Source organism: Xenopus laevis, chromosome 3L (assembly GCF_017654675.1).
Source record: "Xenopus laevis strain J_2021 chromosome 3L, Xenopus_laevis_v10.1, whole genome shotgun sequence".
In the NCBI taxonomy this organism is placed as follows: Eukaryota; Metazoa; Chordata; class Amphibia; order Anura; family Pipidae; genus Xenopus; species Xenopus laevis.
This window is the reverse complement of record NC_054375.1, coordinates 85904787-85930380: the sequence shown is the minus strand read 5'-3', so window position 1 is coordinate 85930380 and position 25594 is coordinate 85904787. Positions and strand designations below refer to the sequence as shown.

Genomic DNA, 25594 nt, shown 5'->3' with positions numbered 1-25594 from the left:
GGAGATAGACGCTAACGGTGATTCACACTCTATCACCAGGCAAATTTTTGCTCTTGCGAATGGACGTTACTCAGCAAATTCATTAAAATGCGGATTTTACTGAACGTTACCTCTTTCGCCAGACTTCCCTTCCAGCTCAGACCAGGCGAAGTGCATTGGAGTGCATAGATATTCCTCATTCTTCTGTTACTTACATCATATTTTTTAGTGGAATGTTTTTCTAAGTCCAAAAAACGCTGGTGTCTTCCTTTTTTCAGAGTGATAGCCTGCAAAAGTCCTTACATTTTTTTGGGGGTTACCAGGTTCCCCCATACATTTTCTAACATATGGAACATTAACTATACAGAGGGCTCATGTGTAGGGCATTATAAAAACTCTATTTTCTTTATTAAGGTTCCCTGGACTTGTGTAATGTAATGTATTTGCTGCAACATATACGTCCATTCATCTTTAAATTCCCCACCGAATGCAAATTAACCTGAGCCAAGACCTTTAACGAGGTTGCGCTCAGCAGAATTGAATGCTAGCGCATCTTCGCTTTGATTTGCTCGTATTGCCGAAGTAACCCTAGTGAAAATTCGCTAGCGTTCGGCGCCCTAGATGCAACTTCGCATTTTAGTAAATTAGCGTTGTCTGAGTGAATTTTTGCCTGGTGAAGTCGCTGGCGAATTTTCGCCTCTTAGCAAATTTACCCCTATGAGAGATGGCTTTCTCATAATTCAGTATATTCTGGATAACAGGTTTCCATATAATGGATCACATACCCGTTGTAAGGTATAGGCTGTACAGTTCATAGCATCTTCATGTGTATGGTCAGCGAGTGGCAAAGCAGGTAACACAGGGATCAGCATGGACACTTATCTGTTTTAAAGTCTGCAATATTTGGGATCAGTGCAGATATAGGTGCATGGCTAGTCTGCCTAGTGCTTGCACCTGTGTTATAGAAACTTACTTAGTATCTACTTATGATACATGGTTTAGGCTTACCATAAATATGAACTGAATAACCACCAAAGGTTTATGATATTTGGTAATAGAAATATTTCATACATCTTTTCTTTACAGGAGCATCTCTTCCAGCTGGAACCACAAAAATCTGAAAGAGGACGTGGAAGATGCCCATTTGACCCCAACTCTTCAGTAATTTCAACATTAACTGGTAATTGTAGTTCTTCGGGTTTATGGTTTAAGGGACAGTGCTAAGATTTTAGTACATCATTTACATTCTTCATAAAGTGCCATGTTCCTCTTCAAATGCAACTACGTAAACCTCTTTTACTAATGCATTCATATCGCATGTCGGGGCATGCTAAGTTGAATCCATCACAATTTGTGTGAGATGTGACAATACATGCAAACCTCTGGACAGGGGCATTGTCAATCTGAGGGGGCTCTCTAAACAACACCAAGATTCACCCTCTTTACTTAAAATAACAAACCAACCACGTGATATCTAGGGTGAAAAGGCCACAGCTTCCACAGAACGTAGAATCTACGTTCTGTGGAAAAGTAACTTGAAATGCCACAGAACGTAGATTCTACGTTCTGCAGCACTTCCGGGTTCTGGAGCGGAGGAGCGGCTGTTAGAGCCGCTCGCTCCGTTCCTGCTTGATCCCCTGCCCCTAGGCAACGAGCAGAGCAGGGGATCGAGTGGCCCCTGGGGCGCGATCGCCCAGGGGCCCAAAAACAGCAGCAGGCACGTGTTATTTACGTGTCCTGCTGCTGCAGCCTGCACCGGATCGTCGATCTCCGCCCCCACAGCACACAGACAGGAACCACGAGGCAGATGTCTTCCAGGGGCTCTTCCTGATCGCCTGCAACAGTCTCCAGCGATTTTTTCAGGTTAGTGCAACAATTACACACACAAACACACCAACACACACTTATTACAGTAATACACACTTAGATTCACACTTACACACACTTACACATACATTTTTGGGGATTGGGGGGGTCACTTACACTCACTGCACTTACACACATGTGCACACGCACACATAACATGTAATTTACCATTTGTACACACGCACACGCACATACATGGCATTGTGGCTTTTATTTTTTTTTTCTTATCGCATCGTCTCTTTTTTTGGCTGAAAAAAATGTTTTATTGCCATTACGAATAGCGTATTCGCTAACCGTACTGTGCAATACCTTTTGTATGTTATTTTGGTGATTATATTGCAATTTTGGGTATTTTGGTGCATTTTTAGCCATTTTATTGAATTTTTAGCCATTTTATTGCATTTTCAGCTCTGCATATGTTGTGTTCACTTGTTTCTAGCCGTAGAACCTGTTTGGCCCAGCTAAAATATTCAAACTGTGATTCTGACAGCCGATAACACTAGTCTGGAAAAAAAAACATTGATTTTTGTGGTTTTATTGGATTTTTTTGCATTTCACTCTTTACTGCCATATTTTGTTTTGCCTTGTAAATTTTATATACTATATATCCATTTGGGGGTCTCTGTGCACCACATAGTTTGGTATATCTATGCATATTGGGCATCAAAGTGTTCAGTAGACCCTTGGCGTTCATATTTAGGATGTTTTATGCTGATACGTTACGAAATGTGGGGCATATAATGGGGTAAAATTCAAGCTTTCTGCCAATTTTCAGAAATTTGATAAAAACCGTTATGTTCAGCATTGCTTTGCAGTTTGGCAGTTTGCAGTAGAAACACATATTTACCCATATTGGATTCGTCAGAATGTGTACTTTCTGAAAATATATGGTTTTCTGGGGTTTCTGTACTGTTAGGGGGGTCTAATGTCGCATAATACACACACCAGGTGCTTATATTGCAGCAGCCAGCGCGTCAGCCGTGAAAATGTATATACACTATTGTCATTTGGTGGTCTCTGTGCGCCACATAGTTTGGTATATCTATGCATATTGGGCATCAAAGTGTTCAGTAGACCCCTGGCGTTCATATTTAGGATGTTTTATGCTGATAAGTTACGAAATGTGGGGCATATAATGGGGTAAAATTCAAGCTTTGTGACGATTTTCAGAAATTTGATAAAAACCGTTACATTCAGCATTGATTTGCAGTTTGGCAGTTTGCAGTAGAAACACTTATTTACCCATATTGGATTCGTCAGAATGTGTACTTTCTGAAAATATATGGTTTTCTGGGGTCTCTGTACTGTTAGGGGGGTCTAATGTCGCATAATACACACACCAGGTGCTCATATTGCAGCAGCCAGCGCGTCAGCCGTGAAAATATATATACACTATTGTCATTTGGGGGTCTCTGTGCGCCACATAGTTTGGTATATCTATGCATACTGGGCATCAAAGTGTTCAGTAGACCCCTGGCGTTCATATTTAGGATGTTTTATGCTGATAAGTTACGAAATGTGGGGCATATAATGGGGTAAAATTCAAGCTTTGTGACAATTTCCAGAAATTTGATAAAAACCGTTATGTTCAGCATTGCTTTGCAGTTTGGCAGTTTGCAGTAGAAACACTTATTTACCCATATTGGATTCGTCAGAATGTGTACTTTCTGAAAATATATGGTTTTCTGGGGTCTCTGTACTGTTAGGTGGTCTAATGTCGCATAATACACACACTGGGTGGTTATATTGCAGCAGCCAGTGCGTCAGCGGTGAAAATGTCTATACATGTTGTCATTTGGGGGTCTCTGTGCGCCACATAGTTTGGTATATCTATGCACATTGGGCATCAAACTGTTTAGTAGACCCCTATGTTTATTTTTAGGATGCTTTATGCTGGTAATGATACATGGACAATACGATGCTGGAAAGTTGAAGCTTTGAGGCAATTTCTAGATATTTCACCCAAACCGCCAAATTTGGCAAAGCCTTGCGACTCAGTAGTTTGGAGCAGAAAGGCATGGGTACCCATTTTAGATTCTGTAGAATGTGTACTTTCCAAAAATATATGGGGTTGGGGGTAAACATATATTTCTGTGTTTTTACCCCACAAAAATGCAGTCAATGTGTTGATTTTTCATTAGCTGAAGTTACCCACGGGACTGTTTGTATGCGCTAACTTCATTTTGGGGCCTCTAAATGCCAGATACTTTGGTAAACTTATGAACAATGGCCACCAAAATGTTCAGAGGAACCCTGGCAATCATATTTAGGGTGCTTTTTCTTAGTACGTAATGACACATGGGTGATATGGTGCTGGGAAGTTGAAGCTTTGAGGCAATTTTCAGATATTTCACCAAAACCGACAATTGTGGGAAAGCCTTGCGACTCAGTAGTTTGGAGCAGAAAGGCATGGGTACCCATTTTAGATTCGGTAGAATGTGTACTTTCCAAAAATATATGGGTTTTGGGGGGTAAACATATATTTCTGTGTTTTTACCCCACAAAAATGCAGTCAATGTGTTGATTTTTCATTAGCTGAAGTTACCCACGGGACTGTTTGTATGCGCTAACTTCATTTTGGGGCCTCTAAATGCCAGCTACTTTGGTAAACTTATGAACAATGGCCACCAAAATGTTCAGAGGAACCCTGGCAATCATATTTAGGGTGCTTTTTCTTAGTACGTAATGACACATGGGTGATATGGTGCTGGGAAGTTGAAGCTTTGAGGCAATTTTCAGATAATTCACCAAAAGCCGACAATTGTGGGAAAGCCTTGCGACTCAGTAGTTTGGAGCAGAAAGGCATGGGTACCCATTTTAGATTCTGTAGAATGTGTACTTTCCAAAAATATATGGGTTTTGGGGGGTAAACATATATTTCTGTGTTTTTACCCCACAAAAATGCAGTCAATGTGTTGATTTTTCATTAGCTGAAGTTACCCACGGGACTGTTTGTATGCGCTAACTTCATTTTGGGGCCTCTAAATGCCAGATACTTTGGTAAACTTATGAACAATGGCCACCAAAATGTTCAGAGGAACCCTGGCAATCATATTTAGGGTGCTTTTTCTTAGTACATAATGACACATGGGTGATATGGTGCTGGGAAGTTGAAGCTTTGAGGCAATTTTCAGATATTTCACCAAAACCGACAACTTTGGGAAAGCCTTGCGACTCAGTAGTTTGGAGCAATAAGGCATGGGTACCCATTTTAGATTCTGTAGAATGTGTACTTTCCAAAAATGTATGGGTTTGGGGGGTAAACATATATTTCTGTGTTTTTACCCCACAAAAATGCAGTCAATGTGTTGCTCTTTCATTAGCTGAAGTTACCCACAGGACTGTTTGTATGCACTAACTTCATTTTGGGGCCCCTAAATGCCAGTTACTTTGGTAAACCTATGAACAATGGCCACCAAACTGTTCGGAGGAACCCTGGCAATCATATTTAGGGTGCTTTTTCTTGGTGCATAACGATACATGGGTGATATGGTGCTGAGAAGTTGAAGCTTTGAGGCAATTTTCAGATATTTCACCAAAACCGACAATTGTGGGAAAGCCTTGCGACTCAGTAGTTTGGAGCAGAAAGGCATGGGTACCCATTTTAGATTCGGTAGAATGTGTACTTTCCAAAAATATATGGGTTTTGGGGGGTAAACATATATTTCTGTGTTTTTACCCCACAAAAATGCAGTCAATGTGTTGATTTCTCAGTAGCTGAAGTAAAGTCCTGAACAATTTGGATGTGCTAACTTCATATTGGTGTCTCTAAATGCCAAATACTTTGGTAAACCTATGCATAATGGGTATCAAACTGTTCAGTGGACCCCTGGCAATCATATTTTTCTTGGTACCTAATATAGTTTGCGATATGCGGAGCAGCAAAATAAAACCTTTGAAATGATTTTTCAGAATTTTGAATTTTTTTATGAAAAACCGCTATGTTCAGAAAAGCTTTTATGTTTGGTAGTTGGGAGTAGAGAGACATAGTTACCCATTTTGTAATCGGCAGAATGTGTACTTTTCAAAAATGTATGGTTTTCTGGGGTAAACCTACGGTTTCAGGATTTTTTGCCTTGGAATCTAAAGCATGCCGTTTTCTGCCTTAGTGCTTTCAAAATTCGGTAATATACTGCCGGGAGTTTTTGAGGTACAGAAGTCCTAAATCTCCCTAAAACTATACATATCTGGTATTGGCACGTTCGAGAGACATAAGGCTTTCCAAATCAGTTGGATTTTCCTCCGTAAAATGAAATATTTTTCTGGTATAAATTGATATACGATGAAAAATGGTAATTTTTCATTTTTTTTTGGTATTTAGCACTATAAATTTTTTTGCACAGGTGGAAATACATGAAAACTCAGGCAGATTTAGAAAGCTCAGTTTCTACCGAAAAAAACAATGTATAGTTTTCCTAGGTATACTATAGGTTTCCCCTCAGAAAATGCCCCTAAAGTGAGAGAGCACAAAATGTTTCAAAAACGGCTGGCATTTCGCGTAACCAAAATGTGAAATTCTGCTCGCACTTAAAGGGTTAAATCACATAAATAACAACCAACATAAACAAAAACAGTTGAGTGAAGGGTAATGTACTATAACATTTATATAATATTTAACTATTACCTTTAACATTGGATAGCCAAAAGCCGCTGAAGGCTGCAAAGAATTGCACCCAGAATTGTACTCTCCCCCCCCCCAGGGAGCCCCTCCTGCTGTGACACAACGCTAACACCTCCCCCCTCCACCGCTACCCCACTTGCTTCCTCTTTTAACCCCTTGTTTCTCCACCCATCTCAATAGCAACCCAGTACCTACAACACCCATAATCCCTAATCCCGTTTTAAGGTTCCCGCATTCTTAGCCCTGTCCTTCTCAATTCCTGCCTCACTCACCACAGGCATTCTTTCCTGAATCTCATGTAAACACCACTTATGACACATCATTGCACATTGTGTTAATAACTGCATTAGAATCAGATTCACTTGGCACAAGTCAGTATCAGCTACTGCTGATACCTGCTAGTGAAACCCTAGGACTAACACTACATCCATGTTGACAGTTGGCAGGGTTGCTTTGTGTAGTTTACCAAAGAAAGCTGGGTAGGTGCATTGGCACTGGTCACAGATTGGTAGGAGCAAGTATGGACACACTCACCTTTGTGACTGGCATCAATTAGGGCTTAATTTTGCACTCATTCAATTGTATTGCTTTGCATTCACCCTTGGGATAATAAATGAAGCTTCTTAATTCAATGTTGCTTTGGCCAGAGATCACACTGTAAGGCAAGTATTCCTACATATTTACTGTATTTTATTTTCCTTATTATGTACAGAGCCTAGAGAAGCAACCTTTATTGCTCAGTGCCAAGTGTATTGTATTAATGATTCATACAAGGGAATACTGTACATTATACCCACTAATAAACTGTACTAAAGGACATTGTGTACTGCAAAACAAATAGAAGCATAATTAAAGGACATATAAATGTTCACCTGCAGTGCCCAGTTTGATATGTGCCCCACTTGAGTCCAGTTACACACAAGATACTGTGTGATTTTGTGGCAGACACAATTATTTTGGGAATAAAAAAGTTTAATAATACAGCTATTTTTACTCTTTGCATGCAATAGTATTTGAGGCCATAGATTATCTATTCACTGGAAGAGCTAGTTCTTCACTAAAAATTCTAATACAGGTATGGGACCTGTTATCCAGAATGCCTAGGACCTGGAGTTTTCCAGATAATGTATCTTTCCCCAATTTAGAAAATCATTTAAACATTAAAAAACACTGTAAGATTGTTTTGCATCCAATAAGGAATAATTATATTTTTGTTGGGACTGAGTACAGTTTTATTACTACAGAGATAAAATAAATCGTTTTTAAAATTCTGAATTATTTGGTTAAAAAATCTGTCAACAAGTATGTCAACATTTACCAACTGCATCTGCTGAAATATCCAAGATAATTATTCAAGTATCAAAGGAAGGAAGGGGAACAAGAACTTTTTTCAGATTTTGGGTGTGAAAGGAATGGGTGCCTATGCAGAAAATAAAGATTTGGAGATATTGCATAACAAACTATAAACATGCTCTGAATGAATAAAAGATTGACAACATATAACATTTTATATGACAATAATAAGAATCACAATATTATTTCTTAAGGTCCAAATTATTTACTTAATTTCAGTTGCTTATGGGTTTGCGTGCCTGAAGATATGTGGTTGCCATCTTGTGGCACATCATAGTTACTGATCTAGTGTATTTTGCTCAACGTGAAAACAGAGCAGTTATCACACAAATTAAACAAAAATTAAGTTACTTAGGATGTGGGTTTGTACATAGTACAACAATACTGGTATAGGATCAGTTATACAGAAACTGCAGCCAAGTAGTTTATTGTAAGTCTTGAGAACACGCATCAAGTGCAAGAAATTGCTGCAAGTTTTGTCTAAAAAGCAATAAAACAAGAATAAGAATAGCAACAGTGAACAAATTAGTACAGCCAGGCAGAAAAATGGAATCAATTATCTAATACGTTTAGGTGTACTCTAACTCTTGTACAAGAACTCTTAATTTGCTATAACCTTAGCAGACGCCTTTCTTCGTGCATGCTGCGGTGTCTTTTATCTCTGTATAATACACAAAACCTATGAATATCTTGTAAATTATATCCTTATAAACGGTGAGTTCTGATGTCATCAGTTATAAATGGTGAGTGCTGATGTCATTTCTGTCACATGACTCACTGAAATTTATGTATTATAATAAATAAAGTACCCCCAGTTGCCAAATATGAGGATATTAGAATTACCTCGGAGTTTCATGACCTGTATTAAAACACTTGTGCTTCGGCCTTGTGTTTTAATATGGTCATGAAACACCTCGGTAACTCATAATATCCTTATAATTATTCACTATATAACTGCAGCTAATGTGCATAATTAAACCAGCACAGGCTGCATGATTTTTATAGAAACATGACTAGGCATATTAAGGAAAAAGTCTATATTAAGGAGTGTTGTCTTTATTGTAATGTAGAAGGTTACATTTACTTTTTTTTAATGTACATTTAGATTAGTAAAAATTGTAAATAAAATGAACTTTTAGCGCCTTTGTACCAATGCATACACACCAGTGTTTTAACAACAACTACATTTAACATAAAGAAGCAGAGCTGTTGACTTCTAAATTACCATTAGTGCCCTTTGATTTTATCATTATAATGCTTCCTATTCTTTAATGCATTCAATTAAAGGCTCATTACTTGTATAGAAGGGGTGAATAGTTTATGATAATCTCATCTTACTTTGGTGGGAATTATTGACTACTTCATGATTCTGGCTCCATCATATTTTATAGTTCGACAGTGATACATAATATAATAATTTCCAAATCATTAGTTGGATATGTAGGAATGGACCCAAAAATGCATGGACCCACACTTTTATATTGCATTATCACCAACAAGCCTTCTAGATGATTAATCAGATGAGTATATTTTGCTTGTGTGGCCAAATTTTATAATATTCAGTGGGAAAATTGTATGATATCTTTCATGTGTGTTTCTCTCCTATATATTTATACAAATGTCTCTTATCTATACTAGCAGCATTAGAGGTGCAAAATGGATTCTTCTGATATTATTTAATTAATAGGTTAACACAAGCTAAGAATGTAAAATGTGGTCAGTATTGCATGCCCATTACTTTAGACCCCCTTTCACATTCTCTGCACATTAGCCAGTAGGCAGGGTAGCACAACTGCAAAATATCTCATTAAATACTATAACTGTGCTTTGAAATTTTGCAAATTGAGGTTTTAGTATAATTTCAATGCTCACTTTTTATTTTTAAACCAATATTAGGTGGGGAGTTATTTGTAGGTCTCTACAATGATTTCTGGGGTAGAGATGCAACAATATTTCGGACTATGGGACATTTGCCCCCCATTCGAACAGAACACGATGATGAACGAATCCTCACAGGTGAATTTCTACCTTTTTTTTTTTTTTTTTTGTTAAAAAAGCTTTTCAAAAAAACATCTAAACAATATAAATATAAACTGTATTTGCATGAGTCCATTTCTAATTTGTGGTCAGAATATGGAGACATAATCTTGAAAAAATATATGTTAAATAAAGGCATTGAAAATACCAAAAATGAAATTATGCTTGGAATTTTTTAGCAATTTCTTTACATGTCCATGTTATTTTTTCGTTACATTTCTCTTTTGTTTCCAAATGTTTTTTTTGGAACTTTTGGTTTTTGGACTTTTCTATATCATATTAAAGGTTCATGTATAGGTGAAACACCACTTTAAAGGAGGGAAGTAAAGCCTGAAAATGAATGTGGCTAAAGTGCCATATTTTATATACTGAACTTATTGCACCAGCTAAAGTGTTAGCTTCTCAATAGCAGCAATGATCCAGGACTTCAAACTTGTCACAGGGGGTCACCATCTTGGAAAGTGTCTGTGACACTCACATGCTCAGTGGGCTCTGAGCAGCTGTTGAGAAGCTAAGCTTAGGGGTTGTCACAAATAATCAAGCAGAAAATGAGGTTTGTCTGTAATATAAACTGATGCTACAAGGCTGATGCTTACTGCACTATAATAAAGGGGAAAATGTACTTTAATCTATGTAATGAATTCCATGGCCTTATTTCTTCTTCTTCTTCGTAATTAAGATGGGTTAAACTGAGATTGATGAATGAGATGAGGCTTACCAAGTTATACTAACCTTTTAATATCACTGCAGAAATATTTTAATATACCAAATATGTTATAATATTGACTGAAAATTCCTGTATTCTGCCTGATTTTATATGCACAAACCATGTTAAAACTATGTTTTTCTTTTTCTTTGTTTAAAAAAGAACCTAAGTTTGTAGGTTCCTATATGATTCCAGATAATGAAGACAAGGATGACAATAAAATCTACTTTTTTTATACTGAAAAAGCAATAGAAGGAGATAAAGGAGTGCAAGCTATTTATTCCAGAGTCGGGCGTGTCTGTGCGGTAAGTAATGTATCTGGGAGACATCTTAGCTAGTACTATTGACCCATGCCCAGCAACCCATCACTTCAAAATATAGGAGTGAATTGATTTTATGAATGGTTGTAATTTGGATCGGCAAATGTTTTGCTAATTGTCAAATTAATTAAGCAAACTTTTTGCACTGTTAATTTTAACATAGAAACCAAATTTTGGATATTCAGCGTCTATTTGTATCTTCCCCACATACACTGATTGCCAAATAACCTCTAATGACTGTCCAGTCTTTCTAGCAGCAGCCTTCTGTGCAATGGTTTTTGGATCTCCAGTATTTTAAACCTCATACAGATTGTGTTGCCAGCTTTTAAATATATTGTCCAATTTACTGTACAAAAGCCACTGGTATGGCTTCTAAACAAGTTTCAAATCAACTACTAAATTCTACTTAAACTTTCTGTTTCATCTTCGCTCCATCAGCTCTTTATGTGTTACACTCCTACTCACCTTCTGTGCTTCTTCTATTCCACACAAGAGATTTCTTGACACCTCTATAATTTACCCTTTCTTAATAACCATCAAGTTTCCACTATTCAAATATTCAAGAAAACTTAAACCAATCTGTTGAAGAACTATTTCTTATGTTTACTTCAGACTAGTTATGGGTGAAATGGCGAAAAACTTGTAAAACGCTTGAAGTTATTGGTCGTCAAAACTATTTTGACGTGCCTCAATTTAGACGCCCGCGATAATTGTTATACGTGCGCCTATTTTGGCCAAATCCATTAAAGTCAATGGGCAAAATACAATTCAGCCAGCACTCACCAGGAACTCAAATCTCCCATTTAGTAATTAGCTTGATAAAGGGCCATTGTTTGGCTTGAAGTGTTGTAACTGTCCTGATCATTAAGCTTAAGAAAAGCAAAATAAAGGCTTTTTAAACAAATATTCCTGTTGGTGCTGTCTGCAACAGTGAGTGTTAAAGTCAATGGGTGTCCGAATAATTCTGACTTGTGACAATTTTTATGTGTGCGACTATTCTGACACGCGCCCAAATTTTTCCGACACAGTGGATTTTTTTTGCCAGCAAATTTTCACAAATTTATCCACTAGTGGCGAAACTCAGAAATTCTGCTTGAATTTGCACCTGCCAAATGTATTTGGCCATCACTACGTCAGACCTTGAAGCACAATATTCTGATGTTTTTGAAGTTTGTATACCATATAGCTAGTAGTTTTGGTTGCTAGTCCCCATGGACTGCTGTCTGTACTGGAAATTATAAATGTTGCCTTTTTTACAAAAGGGCATACTAAGGTTCATTTATTAAATGAGCACAAAATACAAAAACAATTGGTGCCAATATCCATTCCTTTTTACTCACAATGCTAAAGCATTTCCAAGAATTCTAGTATAATTTCACTCACCACATCAACTAAAGATGGTGGGGCATTACATACAGGATAAATAACATGTATGATTCATGGATGGATATTGTGTCAGATCAGTTCTTGAAGGGTGTGGTGTGCACAGCTTCATATAAACAGGACCCAGAATAAAAATGAGTAATGTTTGTCACACTCAATAATGCAGGATAAAGAAGTCGGAATCCAGACAGCTGTTGTTTGTATGAAACTAAGATTTGCCAGATATCATATGGGTCATGTGCACAGTAAATTGCTTAATTTACACTATTTTCTGCCAAGAGTAATACTATAATTATATTTATCTCTCTTTAAAGTGTTAGAAATAATTGTTAGCTTCAGCATGATATTTTGTTAACTGTACTAAGTTACAGTATGCTGAAAAAAAATATATAAATCAGCAAATTTCCACAGATTTCCTGTCTTTTTACAAAAAAATCCCTTCATCGCCTATAAAATATTTAGCAACAGACTCTTACTTTTATGCATTTTTAGGTTTATTTGGGTTGGTGGGTTCTATTGATATTTTCTTTTTTCTTAGAATGACATAGGAGGTCAGAGGATGATGGTAAATAAGTGGACCTCATTTCTAAAAACCAGGCTAATCTGCTCAGTTCCAGGACCAAATGGGATAGATACATTTTTTGATGAACTTGGTAAGTACATTATTGTTATAATATAAATTATTTTACCATAACAAAAAGGACAAACAAAAAATAAAACAGGGTAAAAAAAAGGTAAAAATTATAACATTCCTGTTCTGAGATTTGAATTTCATTTATGTATTATATGTTCCCCTTTTAAATTAGAATTTTAATAGGGTAAGACTGGCTTAATCAGATAACTGCTAACTAATTTTTTTTTTAATTTTATTAACTACAGAAGATGTATTCGTGCTGCATACCAGGGATAACAAAAACCCAGAGATATTTGCATTATTCAGTACTACAAGGTAAACTATTTACTATAAAAGCCTGATGGTATTTGTACTGTATGGTGATGTTAGGAAATCTCAAAACCTTTCACCTTTTAAAACAGGTTAAACTGTCAATCACTGCAGGGATTAATTATTCATGGGAAAGGTTAAATAAGAAGGTTTCACTCATGCTAAAGACCCCAGGGGTCCTTTTTGTAAAGCATTTGTATTACCATAAGAGATAGTTATCAGTTGTCAAAATTAATATCTTTCTCAAAATTGCTTATGAATTTTAATTAACATTTGGTTTAGTCATTTATTTAATAATAATGTGCACTTAAGGACTAATTATGAGTAGGGATGGGCAAATTTGACCCGACACCCATTAAAGTCTATGGGCGTCAATAAATGTTTGTCGCGCAGCAAATTTTTTTTGACGCGCGTCTTTTTTTTGTCGCACAAAGCCATACAAGTCTATGGGCATCAATCCGCGGCGAAACAAGGCGAAAAAAATCGCCCATCCCTAATTATCAGGGTAATGGGTATTGTAATAGCAGGTACAAAGTAAATACAGGGCAATCAGTCATAAGGTAACATTTACTGGTATGTTTAAAAGAAGACTTATTGGTTGCTATAGAATACTAAACAATAGAAGGCTATTTCACATTATATTGCAGAACTCGAACCCCAGCTGTAGCTGCAGTGAATTTCACCAAAACACATTTAGGGTTTCTTTCATCTGGCTTAGTACTTGATCATTGATTCCAGCACTCTTTCTTATTAAGGTCCCCATATACAGGCAGATATAAGCTTCCGACAGATTAAGTCAGTAGTTTATTGCACAGTGTATGGAGCCCTCTGACGGGCTTCCCCAATTAATATTTGGCTGAAAGGGTTAAAATTCCTGTTGGGTTGAGGACGGCATCTATTCTATGATGCAGTCCTCAATCTGACCACCCGTATTCTCCTCACTTTGATCAAATTGTTGGGCCCTAGGGTCCATGATCGGATCATTCTATCACCCTCAAGGTGGGCATATCGGGGAGAGATCCGATCTTTGATGACCTCGCAAAAAGAGCTGATCTCTGTATGTATGGCCATCTTTAGACTATGTTGTTCATGTGTTGAAGGAAATCCACACTCACACAAAAAGATTAATCTAATACAAAGCCAACTTTTTGGCAGCTATTCCAGCCTTTCTTAAGGTTCGATTATTTCAAATATAAGGAGACACCAACGAGTAAACTTCAGTCTCAATGTTCAGATTTCTCCACTTTATAATTTTAGTGAAAGGTGGAATTTCAACCTTTTGCTTAGTCTTACATGAGTGATGGGACTGTCTCTCCTCCTGTTGTTGTTCGTAACTGCAGGTTTGGGCAAATGATTGATTTTAATGTAGAATGGTATATGGACGAGACAAATTATTGCATGAGAGGGCTTTGCAGTTAAGTTCACAATTGTCGATTTTTGTTTTCAATACTTCTTATTTTTAGTATACACAGATAGCTTTGCTGAGAAACATTTTCTTGTTATTTTCTAGTAACATTTTCAAAGGATATGCCATTTGTGTTTATCATATGGCTAGTATCCGGGAGGCATTCAATGGGCCATTTGCGCACAAAGAAGGACCTGAGTACCACTGGTCAATATATGAAGGAAAAATACCTTACCCAAGGCCTGGATTGGTAAAACTATTGTTGTTTTAACTGATATCCCACGTTAAAATAAACATAATGTATCTGATGTGAATCATGTATAATCTCTGTAAAGCACTTCATAAATGCATCAGCACTATGTAAATGACACAATACACTGATAAATACTTGCATTAATACAGAATGTCTAAAATCAAGAGCTTTTTGCATGTTTCAGATTGGTTTCTATTTCTGTTTATATTCTGCAGAGCAAAACGATTCTCTGTTGAACCAATATATGTTATGTTATACTGAGCTATGTATATAATATTAGCTTGAGTGGAGCATTGATAGCACAGTATATCATTAATTTAATTATAGGAAAGAATACACCAGTGACCTTCCTTACCCGTTAACTAGCTTTTTAGAGCTACTAAGTGACTTAATTGTTAAGAAGTTTTTTAATGAATTTATGTGTGTACTCCTATGTAATGACATAAGATTTTATTAGTTTATCAGAATCTGACAATGTCAGTTTTGTAACAGAGAGAATTTTATTTATTGACTTATAAAAAAAATATTTACTGTTCACAACACAATGGGTTCTAAAGACGTAAAATCTGTTGTGATTCTAAACAACTCAGGGTGACTTTAGTCAATTTATTCCTCGATAAAGATGACTGTAGGTTACAGCACAGAGACTTACTGTGGCTGAAATATACCATGGAGAAAATAGTGGTGCTGTAAGAAGTCAAGGGAAAAAAATAAAATGTTTTTTTTATAGGAACAAAAGGTTCCTAATAGTGGTCATCCATTATTGACCAGTCCATCATTTCACCCTTTTCCATTTTGAAATAACTAAAGAAAATCTGTATATTTATAATATTATATTGTAATAATGTATACATATTTTAATAGATGTAATGTATTATGCATTTTAAATCAGTTATTGTTTTTTATTTGCTTTTCACTAGAATCTTTCATTATAATTTCTATCTTTTGCCCAAATATTACCAGTGTGCCAGCAAAGTGAATGGAGGACACTATGGTACAACTAAGGATTATCCAGATGAAGCCCTGCGCTTTGCTAGAAGCCACCCATTGATGTACGAGTCAATTAAGCCTGCTCACAAAAAGCCAATTCTTATAAAAGCTGATGGAAAATACAATTTGAAACAAATAACTGTGGATAGGGTGGAGGCTGAAGATGGTCAATACCATGTTGTATTTATTGGAACAGGTAAACCTTATTTGTATGTACATATTTTGTACAGAAATCATTTTTGTACCTTGCACTTATTTTTAACTTTAACCCTATATGCACATGAGAAGTCTCAATACTATTACATAAAACATCAATTATTTTTACAGATAACGGGATAGTCCTGAAAGTCATCACAATTTATAATCAAGAAACTGAAACAATGGAAGAAGTAATTCTTGAAGAACTTCAAGTATTTAAGGTATGAACTGTATGTTTCCAACTGTGTAACTGTAGAGTAGTGAGTGTATATGCATAAAGGGCATTGATTGCTACATAATAGCTTCAAATAAGACAACAAGGCAAACATTGCTGGAGGTAGATTGAAAGAAAAGAAATACCTGTACTTTCAAGTTGACAAGGAATTGCCATTCTTCTATTGAAGACTTCTGTTACACATGTAGGAACTGAAATGGAAATAAAACTGTTATACATGTCACAATTGTGGAATCATATGTTGTCAATTTAACACATAGTTTTTAGATGTATCATCATTAGATGTAAACAATATATTTTTTCACATTTAAGAAAAACTCCATAGGATCCATCAGTTACAGAGTGGACATATGTGTATTTAATATTTGAAAAATAGTAGAGCTAATTGAAATGAAATGGTGATGAGCACTCCCAACTCACCACTTGAGGTGATTTGTTTACCGTTTGGTTCAGTGTCGTAAAATTAAATTCCATAAAAGGCACTCTGTATATATCAGAACTAATAACCTCAACTAATAACTTTAAATACAAATCAGTAATGTATTTCATACACTATTGACCATTAATACGTCCTCCATTGTTTTCATTATCTAATGGTAACTTTCTTTATCTGATTTTCCTTTTCAGGATTCTGATCCTATCATTTCAATGGAGATTTCAGCAAAAAGAGTATGTTACATTTTTTTTTTAATGTTACATAGGCCACTTATTTTAAATATAACACTGTTTTACTTAATATACTGTAATTGCACATGAGAAGGATAGAAGGAACATATTTATAAAATATTGCAAGAAAACCATGCCTAGTTTTGTCTAAATGAATGTATGTATCCTTATATGATATAAAAAATGAGTAAGATATCTCTTAGCTGCTCTTATGTGAGAAGGTAGGATGGACAGGGTTTAAGTACACTTCACCATAAAAGTATTGAATACAATGTTTCCTCTGTATGCTGAAAAAGCTTAATTCAAACTTCCATTTTCAGCATCATAGCCAATACCTTTGGGAAAAGCTGTAGCTCAAGAACAGCTGGACAGGTCACATATGTCTGAAATTCTGACAAATGCAGTAGCTACTCTTACCTCAAAATGCATAATCCTTTTTTCTTTCAACATTAGAGTCACAATTGCATCTGTTGTTGATTTGCAAAAGGCAAAGACTGTCAGAGGTTGCCAGGAAGTTTAGTTTAAAAGATTTAGTGCAGCAAGTCAATGTTATAGTTTCTAATTCTCTTGGAAGAGGTAAAATGCAATTTAATTGTTTGTTTGCTGAAGAAGATAAGGCAATACTAGGCTACCACAATTTTCTTATTATAAAACATAGGGGACCCTGACTCTTATCTCTTCCTTGCTTTTATTTCTGGCCCATGGCAGTGATGGGTGTTCTGGGAGAACAGAGTCTTCCCTTCGATCCATCTGTCAATAGCTATTAGAAAAAATATGTTAGCTTTGATAATCCTGTTTAGCTTTTTCTTTTTGCTAAGAAAGGCTTGGTTATTGGCTTTGTCATTATTGTACCTTTTGGCATGATATGTTTCTGATTTCTGTCTCTCTTGTTTGGCATTAATTTTCATTTATATATTTGCAGACTGTATTTTGTATGACTGAAAGGGTGTGGGCTTGCCTAGGCTGTAGGGAACAGCTGCACAAAAGCAATGTTGGTCTCTCATATCTGCATTGTTCTGCCATAGACTTTTTCAAGCCCTGCAGAAACTTTAATGCCATGCTAATGTCAATTAGGCTGGTCTTTTACTCCTCCTCTATTGAAGTCAGTAGCTCTGGGAGGATGTCATGGGTGTTTAATACCGGTCAGAAATAATTGTTGTGAGTGTAACATTCGCCTAATAAGTCTATGGAACCAGTACACTGCAGAAATAAAATATTTTACCAATATGGGTTGTGTTTCAAAATAGATAAATAATCAGCTTGAAAGACAATAAAAGCTACAGGTGACAATGCCTCAGGACTATAAAAATATAAGGCTTGGGCAGCAAGAAAAAAACAGACTGTCCAAACTTGCAGCTCTGTCATCAAATAAAAGAAGAGAAATGAAATAGCTGCTATAAATATCAAATGGTTTCACTGACATGTTTTAAGTAGATTTTTTTTTTGAAAATCTTTTTTTAAGAAAAAGAAGAGATATGTTTGTACAATCCATTACTATGTATGAAAATATCTGAACAAATCAGGAGTGGGTCATTTAAATTGATTTCTTACACTTTATTACTGAAAATTTATAAATTTAATACTAAAGATGGAAACCTTTAAGTTCCACTTGTAAATATGCATAGATAGTAATCTTTTGCTTAACCTCTTACTATATCAAACAGCCTATGCATATAATGTATGCTCCCCTGCTACACAATTCCATATAACATAATAACCCATAGCCATAGGCAGACTTCCTGTTAAGAGCTTGCGTTAACATAGAGATATTTATTCTAAACTTAAAAATACACAAACTATAACCTAGTAAACAACAAACTTGTTTAGGCTTAGAGGACAACAATTTGCATTTGTGAGCAAGACTTATGTCAGCTTTACTAGGATTTTTCCCTCTCTGAATATATTAATCATCAGTATAAATAACTTGCTGAGCCATATGTTATTTCTGCAATTTTACAGCAACAACTTTACATTGGTTCTGCATCCAGCATTGTGCAAGTAAAGACTCATCAGTGTGAGATGTATGGTACAGCATGTTCCGACTGCTGTCTGGCTAGAGATCCCTATTGTGCTTGGGATGGGATATCTTGTTCTCAATACTACCCTCTGGGATTACACTCCAAAAGGTAAGCACATAAAACAGAGGGCAGCTGATATTTGTGTCAGAGAAAGACCTCCATGGTCACCAGCAGTATAAAGTATCCACCATACTGGGTAAATGCCTTTGGCAGTTCCAGGTGTTGGAAATGAAATGTCCAGAGGGCCACTCTCTTATTTGTAAGTGCTAAGATAATTCTGCATGGAAGTGGAACATCATATAAAATAAGAACTGTCTGTTAGCAAGGAAATATTGAACACAATCTGCTCAATATTTTTCATTCTTTTCAGACTAATTAATAATCTTTCTACAATAATTTATAAATGTTCCCAAGCATGTTAATTTAATCTAGTGAACATGTATCATAGCAAAAGCCATCCCACCGGGGAAGTAGGTACAAAAGTGAAATAGGAGGAACTGGTTTTGCAAAACATCGGTTTATTTTCCTCAAGCTGGTGAATAGTTTTCTTTAATCTTTGGCAGCTGGCACATACAGATTTAGCACCCCAAAGTACAACCAAATGGGTTTCACTGTACTGCGGGAGTCACTTATCAACAGTGGGAGATTTACAATCAACATCTGAAAAACATTTAAATCTGAGCCCCAGGCTGTAAGCCAAACTACAGCAAAATGTGTGGACATGTGTTTGTGATCACTGTGTCATCTCTAGGTTTTATTATTAGCTCTGAATTTATACAGAAGTTATACTTGGGATAAACTTGGGTCACAAATAAATGACTTGTGTCAACCCTTTTAGGCCTGAGTCATAACTTGTTTCTACATCTCAATTTTGAAAACCTGACAGATTTATGAAACTGAACATATGCATGAGCTTCATCTTGGGAAATGCTGTTGGAACTTAAGAGAATATTTATTAAAGAGTGAACGCAGTCTGAGAGTGAAATTACGCTGCTCTCAATTCACTTGTATGGGCTTTTTAAGGTGCATATTTATCAGGTTGTGAAAGTGAGAGTTCACACTTTGATAATTATGCCTCTTAAAATCTGTATTTACTGAAAACACTGAAAAGCATGGAAATAAACTTTTTAAAGTTACAAAATATACTGGTGTTCAACAGGAGCAAAATAAAGAAGGCTGGTTTTGAAAATGCTTTTTCACAACAAGCCATATTTAACTGTTAACTTATTCTGCACACAGGGCCAGATTCAATTCAGTGAGGAAAAGGTTTAACACATTAAAAAACATGGACGAGATTCAATATGAGATGCATTTCAATTCAGCAAATGTTATCTCATTGTTTATCACATAAAAACTCTACTGAAATCTATGGGAAAACACTGGAACTGAATTAGGAGAAATGTTTTCTATCCTTGAATTGAATCTTGTCATTAGTTAACTTTTTCCTTTTTAAATATTCAGTGGCATATAGTGTTTCTCCCCTTCTAACCTTGGTATGCCACCTGCTTTCCACAAAGGGTATTACCTAACTGGGTACCAAAGATCTCCACCAGTTCATGTACTTATCCTTCTCTGATGTAACCGTTTTTTCTGGACAGAATTGTAGCCAAAACTGCGCCAGATGTGACTTTGCTCCTCATGTTTTTTAGTATACAAAAATATACTTTCACATGACCTCCTAGTGTAATAATAATACATACGTTTCTGTAGTTAAACCACGTGAACCTTGGAATGTCCCAAAGACAAGATCAACAAAAAGTAGAAAAGCAGTTTTAAAGACAAGATATATAGCCTGGGCCATTTTAATAAATGGGTAAAAGGGCCCACCATCAGACATTTCATCTGCTATAATCTCAGAAATGACAGACCTTCATTTGAATCAGTTGAATAGTTTAACTGTCTATTACAGCACATTTTCCTGAAATATAATTTTAGAAAAAGCTAGGGTTGCTGGGGTTATCTATTCCCATCACTGTTGGTCTAAAGACACTTGCCTGGACACAATGTCTGCTTTAGTAAACACACCTATTTCTTTATATCCTGCCTTATTTATTTAAGCTCTCCTGCTTGAGGGCAGCCTATTACAAGTTCGTTGGGGTAGTTGTGAGGCTTATCAGTGAAATCTTCACCATGGACCTTTTAATATCTAAAAGCAGCCCTGTAAATACCTTAATACTGTTACTGTTGTTGTACCTACTACATCATTGACATGTTTTACTGTATGTAGAAAAGCAGGATACATGAGGATTTTGAACTTTGAACTATTACTTTTATTTTAATATAATACCTTGACAGCTCACATAATAATGTTGATAATGATTGAGAGTGGCAAATTATTACTTAACTGAAAATGCTCTGTTTTCTATGCATTTTTAATCACTTGGAATTGTGATTTACACCTAAAGAATGGCAGATCATCCATTGGAAATAACAGAACTGGAACGCTATAACATATATTAAAACACACCCTTCCAATGGGACTATTACAAGAACTGATATTGCTGTCACTGACTTCCAAATGTCACAATGTATTTGCTTTTTAATACATTCAGTCAGCAACTGATAAGCCTTAAATGTCCTTTTATTCTTCATAATTGCCATCCTATTTCTGATAAGCACAATTTAGTAGATCAGTATGACTTAAATAAATGATGGAAAAGAAATCCAGGTTATTTTCCTTGAGTAAACACATTTCTCCACTGGCTTGTGATTTCTGACAGACGGTTTAGAAGGCAAGATGTTCGTCATGGCAACGCAGTGCAACAGTGCTTTGGACAACAGTTTCATGGTAAGGTATATGTAATGCTTGATGAAAATGTATTTATTTTCTGTGCAGGAATATGAAGCCCAGTACTATCCAGTCAAAAGGGCAGTGAGGTTATGGAATGCACTGCCAGATGATGTTGTGATGGCCAATTCTATTAATGCTTTTAAAAGGGGCTTGGATGTTTTATTGGACAAGCATAATGTCAAAGGCTACAGTGATACTAAAATCTACAATTAGATATTGGTGTATAGTTTATGTGAGTGTTTGCAGGGGTGGGTGTGAGTGTGTTTATGGTAGCTGGGTTTCATTTGTAGGAGTTTAACTTGATGGACTTTGTTCTTTTTTCAAGTCAACTGTAACTAAGTGAGCACTTTAACAAGAAGGGTATATTTATCGAAGAGTGAAGTTAGAGATCTCCACAGTCCACTAGAGTGAAATTCAGCCACTCTCAATACATTTCTATGGTATTTTAAAAGAGTATTTATCAATGGGTGAAAGCTCACCCTTTGATAAATTTGCCTTTCAAAATCCCATAGAAATGAATGGAGAGTGGTGGAGAGCTGTAACTTCACTCTTTGATAAATATACTCCGTTATGTTTCATTATATATATATATATATATATATATATATATATATATATATATATATATATATATATATATATATATATATATATATATATATATATATATATATATATATATATATATATATATATACTTTTTTATTATAAAATTTGTCGACAGACTTGAACTAAGTCTCAGATTGGTATGGTGCTCCATATATACGGAAATATATATATCTTGATCAGCAAATGACCTTTCATCCACCATTTTTCCCCTTATTGACTGTGTTTAGATTTTGTGTGTCTATAAAAAGAGACCAAAAAGCATTTGGCTCAAACCACACTATATTTTTGTTTAATAATAACCTAACATAAAAATGCATCACTCTAGTAGGAGAGAGTTGTAGTATATATTATCTGGTGTCTCAACAAGATCAGAAGAGGGTGCAGGTTAAATTTTTCTCTTTGTAAAGTTTTGTGGCATTATTTATCCTGTACATTCTGTGCTTTTCAAGTCTGATGCAGCTTTAACTATGAGTACTGTAGATTCAGTACACTTGCTCCAACTTAAACCCTGTAATAACTTTTGACTGATCAGAACCAATACAAACTTCAGGTGTGCATGACACCTGTGTAGCTCTTTCTAAACTTAACATCAGATGTCTTAGCTACTGGATTAAGACAGGCCTTGCAAGTATGTTGATACATGTCCAGTCTGTTTGAAATCATCAACTACTAGAGCAAATATTGGCATGTAATACCACACATCCTCAGAATGTAATAGCAGGACTGACTAAACCAGGAACTAGAATCAAACTGCTATTTTATTAAAGTATTAAAAGGGAAACTATACCCCTGATCATTGCAGGTTTTAATGAAAATACATTGCTCAAATGTGTAATTCTGCTGCCTCTAAACAAACCATATCTTGAATAATCCTAAAGAGAAAAAATATAATTTAATGCTAAGGGCCACCTCCGGGCTTGTACATTTCAGTGTTCTCACACACAAACCAAGGGCACACATACATGCTAGGTTACATCAGCCAATGAATGGACTTTTACTCCCACATGTCTTCTTGTTACAGCTAGAGCTGCATTATTTTCCTCAGGTGGTCTTTGAGGGAACACACATACAATCACAAAATATAAAAAAAGTAAAAGATGTAAACGGGAGGGGTAACTTTTATACTATCCTACATTTGCAGGAGAAACACCAGAAAAGACAGAAGAACACCTGGCATATGGAATAGAAAACAACAGTACTCTTTTGGAATGTATGCCTCGCTCTTTGCAGTCCAAAGTTGTCTGGTTTGTGCAGAGAGGACATGAAACAAGGAAGGAGGAGGTAAAATCACCCTGGCTACATTAATTGCATAAGAATATTTATATTTTTGTTTTGCAAACTCAATTTTCATTCTAGGCTTTTGGATATTGGGAGGCCCATTTATCAAAGGTACCAATTTACTCACAATTTGACTGAGAGGTTATTTAACAAAAAATTTGAATGTCAATTTGAATGTCAAATATTAGATCGAATGGTTCTGACCTAAAAATGTGAATCATATTTGATTAAAAAAAACTTTACTGTCAGGAAGGCTATTAGCATTTCCAAATGGCTCATCAGACTTATGCCATTGATTTGCACATGAACTCAAATTCAAATTTACTATTCTACCCTTGATAAATCTGCCCCTTAATGTTTTATTACTGTGGTCAGTGAACTCAACAAACATTTTCTGGGGTCCCTGAATTCTGTTTGGTGTTGAAAGTGGAGTGTGTTATGTATAAAGAAAGGTATATTGGACCAGATACTCACGCATATATACATATATACACATTCATATGAGTATCCAAGACAAACAGCTTCTGCAAACGTAGGGGTGCACGGTAATTTTGTATACATCAATTATCTTCAGCACTCCCTTTAAAAACTCAATTGTTTATTATTGTATGGTATCAAATGCCCGACGTTTCGGTCCTCATAATGCCCGACGTTTCAGTCCTCAATAGGACCGTTTTCAAGGATGATCATGGCTGTTACACATCAAAAGCTCCCTCAGCATAAATTACTTGCAATTTATAATTATTAGTTAATAAACCATATTATAAAGTGGCAACATATTCCACAATGCTGTACAGTAGTAGGTATGTGCATTTAACATACAAATACTAACTAGTTCAGGAGGCAAAAGACCTTCATAAAAACAAGGTTGTTTTCTTTTTCATTGGTTATTTTTGTATAACTAGGTTGTACAGTTTTATATGATATAATTTACTTCAATATCCTTATCAATGTCATGTTCAGGTCTTTAAGCTTATTTTACTTATTTTGCTTCAGGTAAAAACAGATGAAAGAGTTATTAAAACAGATTTTGGACTTCTGTTCTTAAAGCTGCATAAAATGGACGCTGGAATATATTTTTGTCAAACAGTTGAGCACACTTTTGTTCACATAATCAGGAAAATTACTCTTGAGATTGTGGATGAAGATAGAGTAGATGATATGTTTCACAAGGAAGAAGAAGAAGAACCGGTTCAAAAGATGCCTTGTCCTGCACAGCCACATGTTCCACAAGTAACAAGACCTTGGTATAAGGAGTTTCTGCAACTCATTGGCTATAGCAACTTCCATAAAGTTGAGGAATATTGTGAAAAAGTGTGGTGTACAGACAGAAAAAGGAAAAAGCTGAAAGTGCCCCAAAATAAATGGAAATATGGAAATCCACAGGAACGAAAACCAAAAGTGAAATCAGAACATTATCGGATACCAAGGCACCTTACTGGACTATAAGTGGATTCCCACATGGTTATTATACAGTGCGTAATAGTCACCTCGCAAAAATGAACTTATATAAATATATACAGTACACTTTGATGAAGTAAAGGCTTATGTTAAAAGTTCTTGACATAATGACTGTTCTGAATTATGTAAATATTTATATATATATATATATATATATATATATATATATATATATATATATATATATATATATATATATACACATACACATATATACATATATATATATATATATATATATATATATATATATATATATATATATATAATATCAAAACAGGGGGGTTGTGGGAGCATTATTATACAGTGCGTAATAGTCACCTCGCAAAAATGAACTTATATAAATATATACAGTACACTTTGATGAAGTAAAGGCTTATGTTAAAAGTTCTTGACATAATGACTGTTCTGAATTATGTAAATATTTATATATATATATATATATATATATATATATATATATATATACACATACACATATA

At 35.5% G+C, this 25594-nt stretch overlaps 1 protein-coding gene across 1 annotated transcript in view; it reads left to right on the top strand.

Moving 5' to 3' along the window:
* Positions 1 to 25210, top strand: part of sema3e.L (semaphorin 3E L homeolog) — a 102300-nt gene extending 77090 nt beyond the window's left edge. The window contains exons 5-17 of the mRNA XM_041586555.1: positions 1066 to 1159; positions 9716 to 9835; positions 10725 to 10867; positions 12804 to 12918; positions 13145 to 13214; positions 14719 to 14863; positions 15830 to 16052; positions 16184 to 16275; positions 16917 to 16958; positions 18915 to 19081; positions 21694 to 21761; positions 23515 to 23654; positions 24648 to 25210. Of these exons, the coding sequence (XP_041442489.1) occupies positions 1066 to 1159; positions 9716 to 9835; positions 10725 to 10867; positions 12804 to 12918; positions 13145 to 13214; positions 14719 to 14863; positions 15830 to 16052; positions 16184 to 16275; positions 16917 to 16958; positions 18915 to 19081; positions 21694 to 21761; positions 23515 to 23654; positions 24648 to 25100 (1872 nt within the window). The 3' untranslated portion in view covers positions 25101 to 25210. The remainder of the gene's footprint in view (positions 1 to 1065; positions 1160 to 9715; positions 9836 to 10724; positions 10868 to 12803; positions 12919 to 13144; positions 13215 to 14718; positions 14864 to 15829; positions 16053 to 16183; positions 16276 to 16916; positions 16959 to 18914; positions 19082 to 21693; positions 21762 to 23514; positions 23655 to 24647) is intronic.
* The last annotated feature ends 384 nt before the right edge of the window (positions 25211 to 25594 follow it).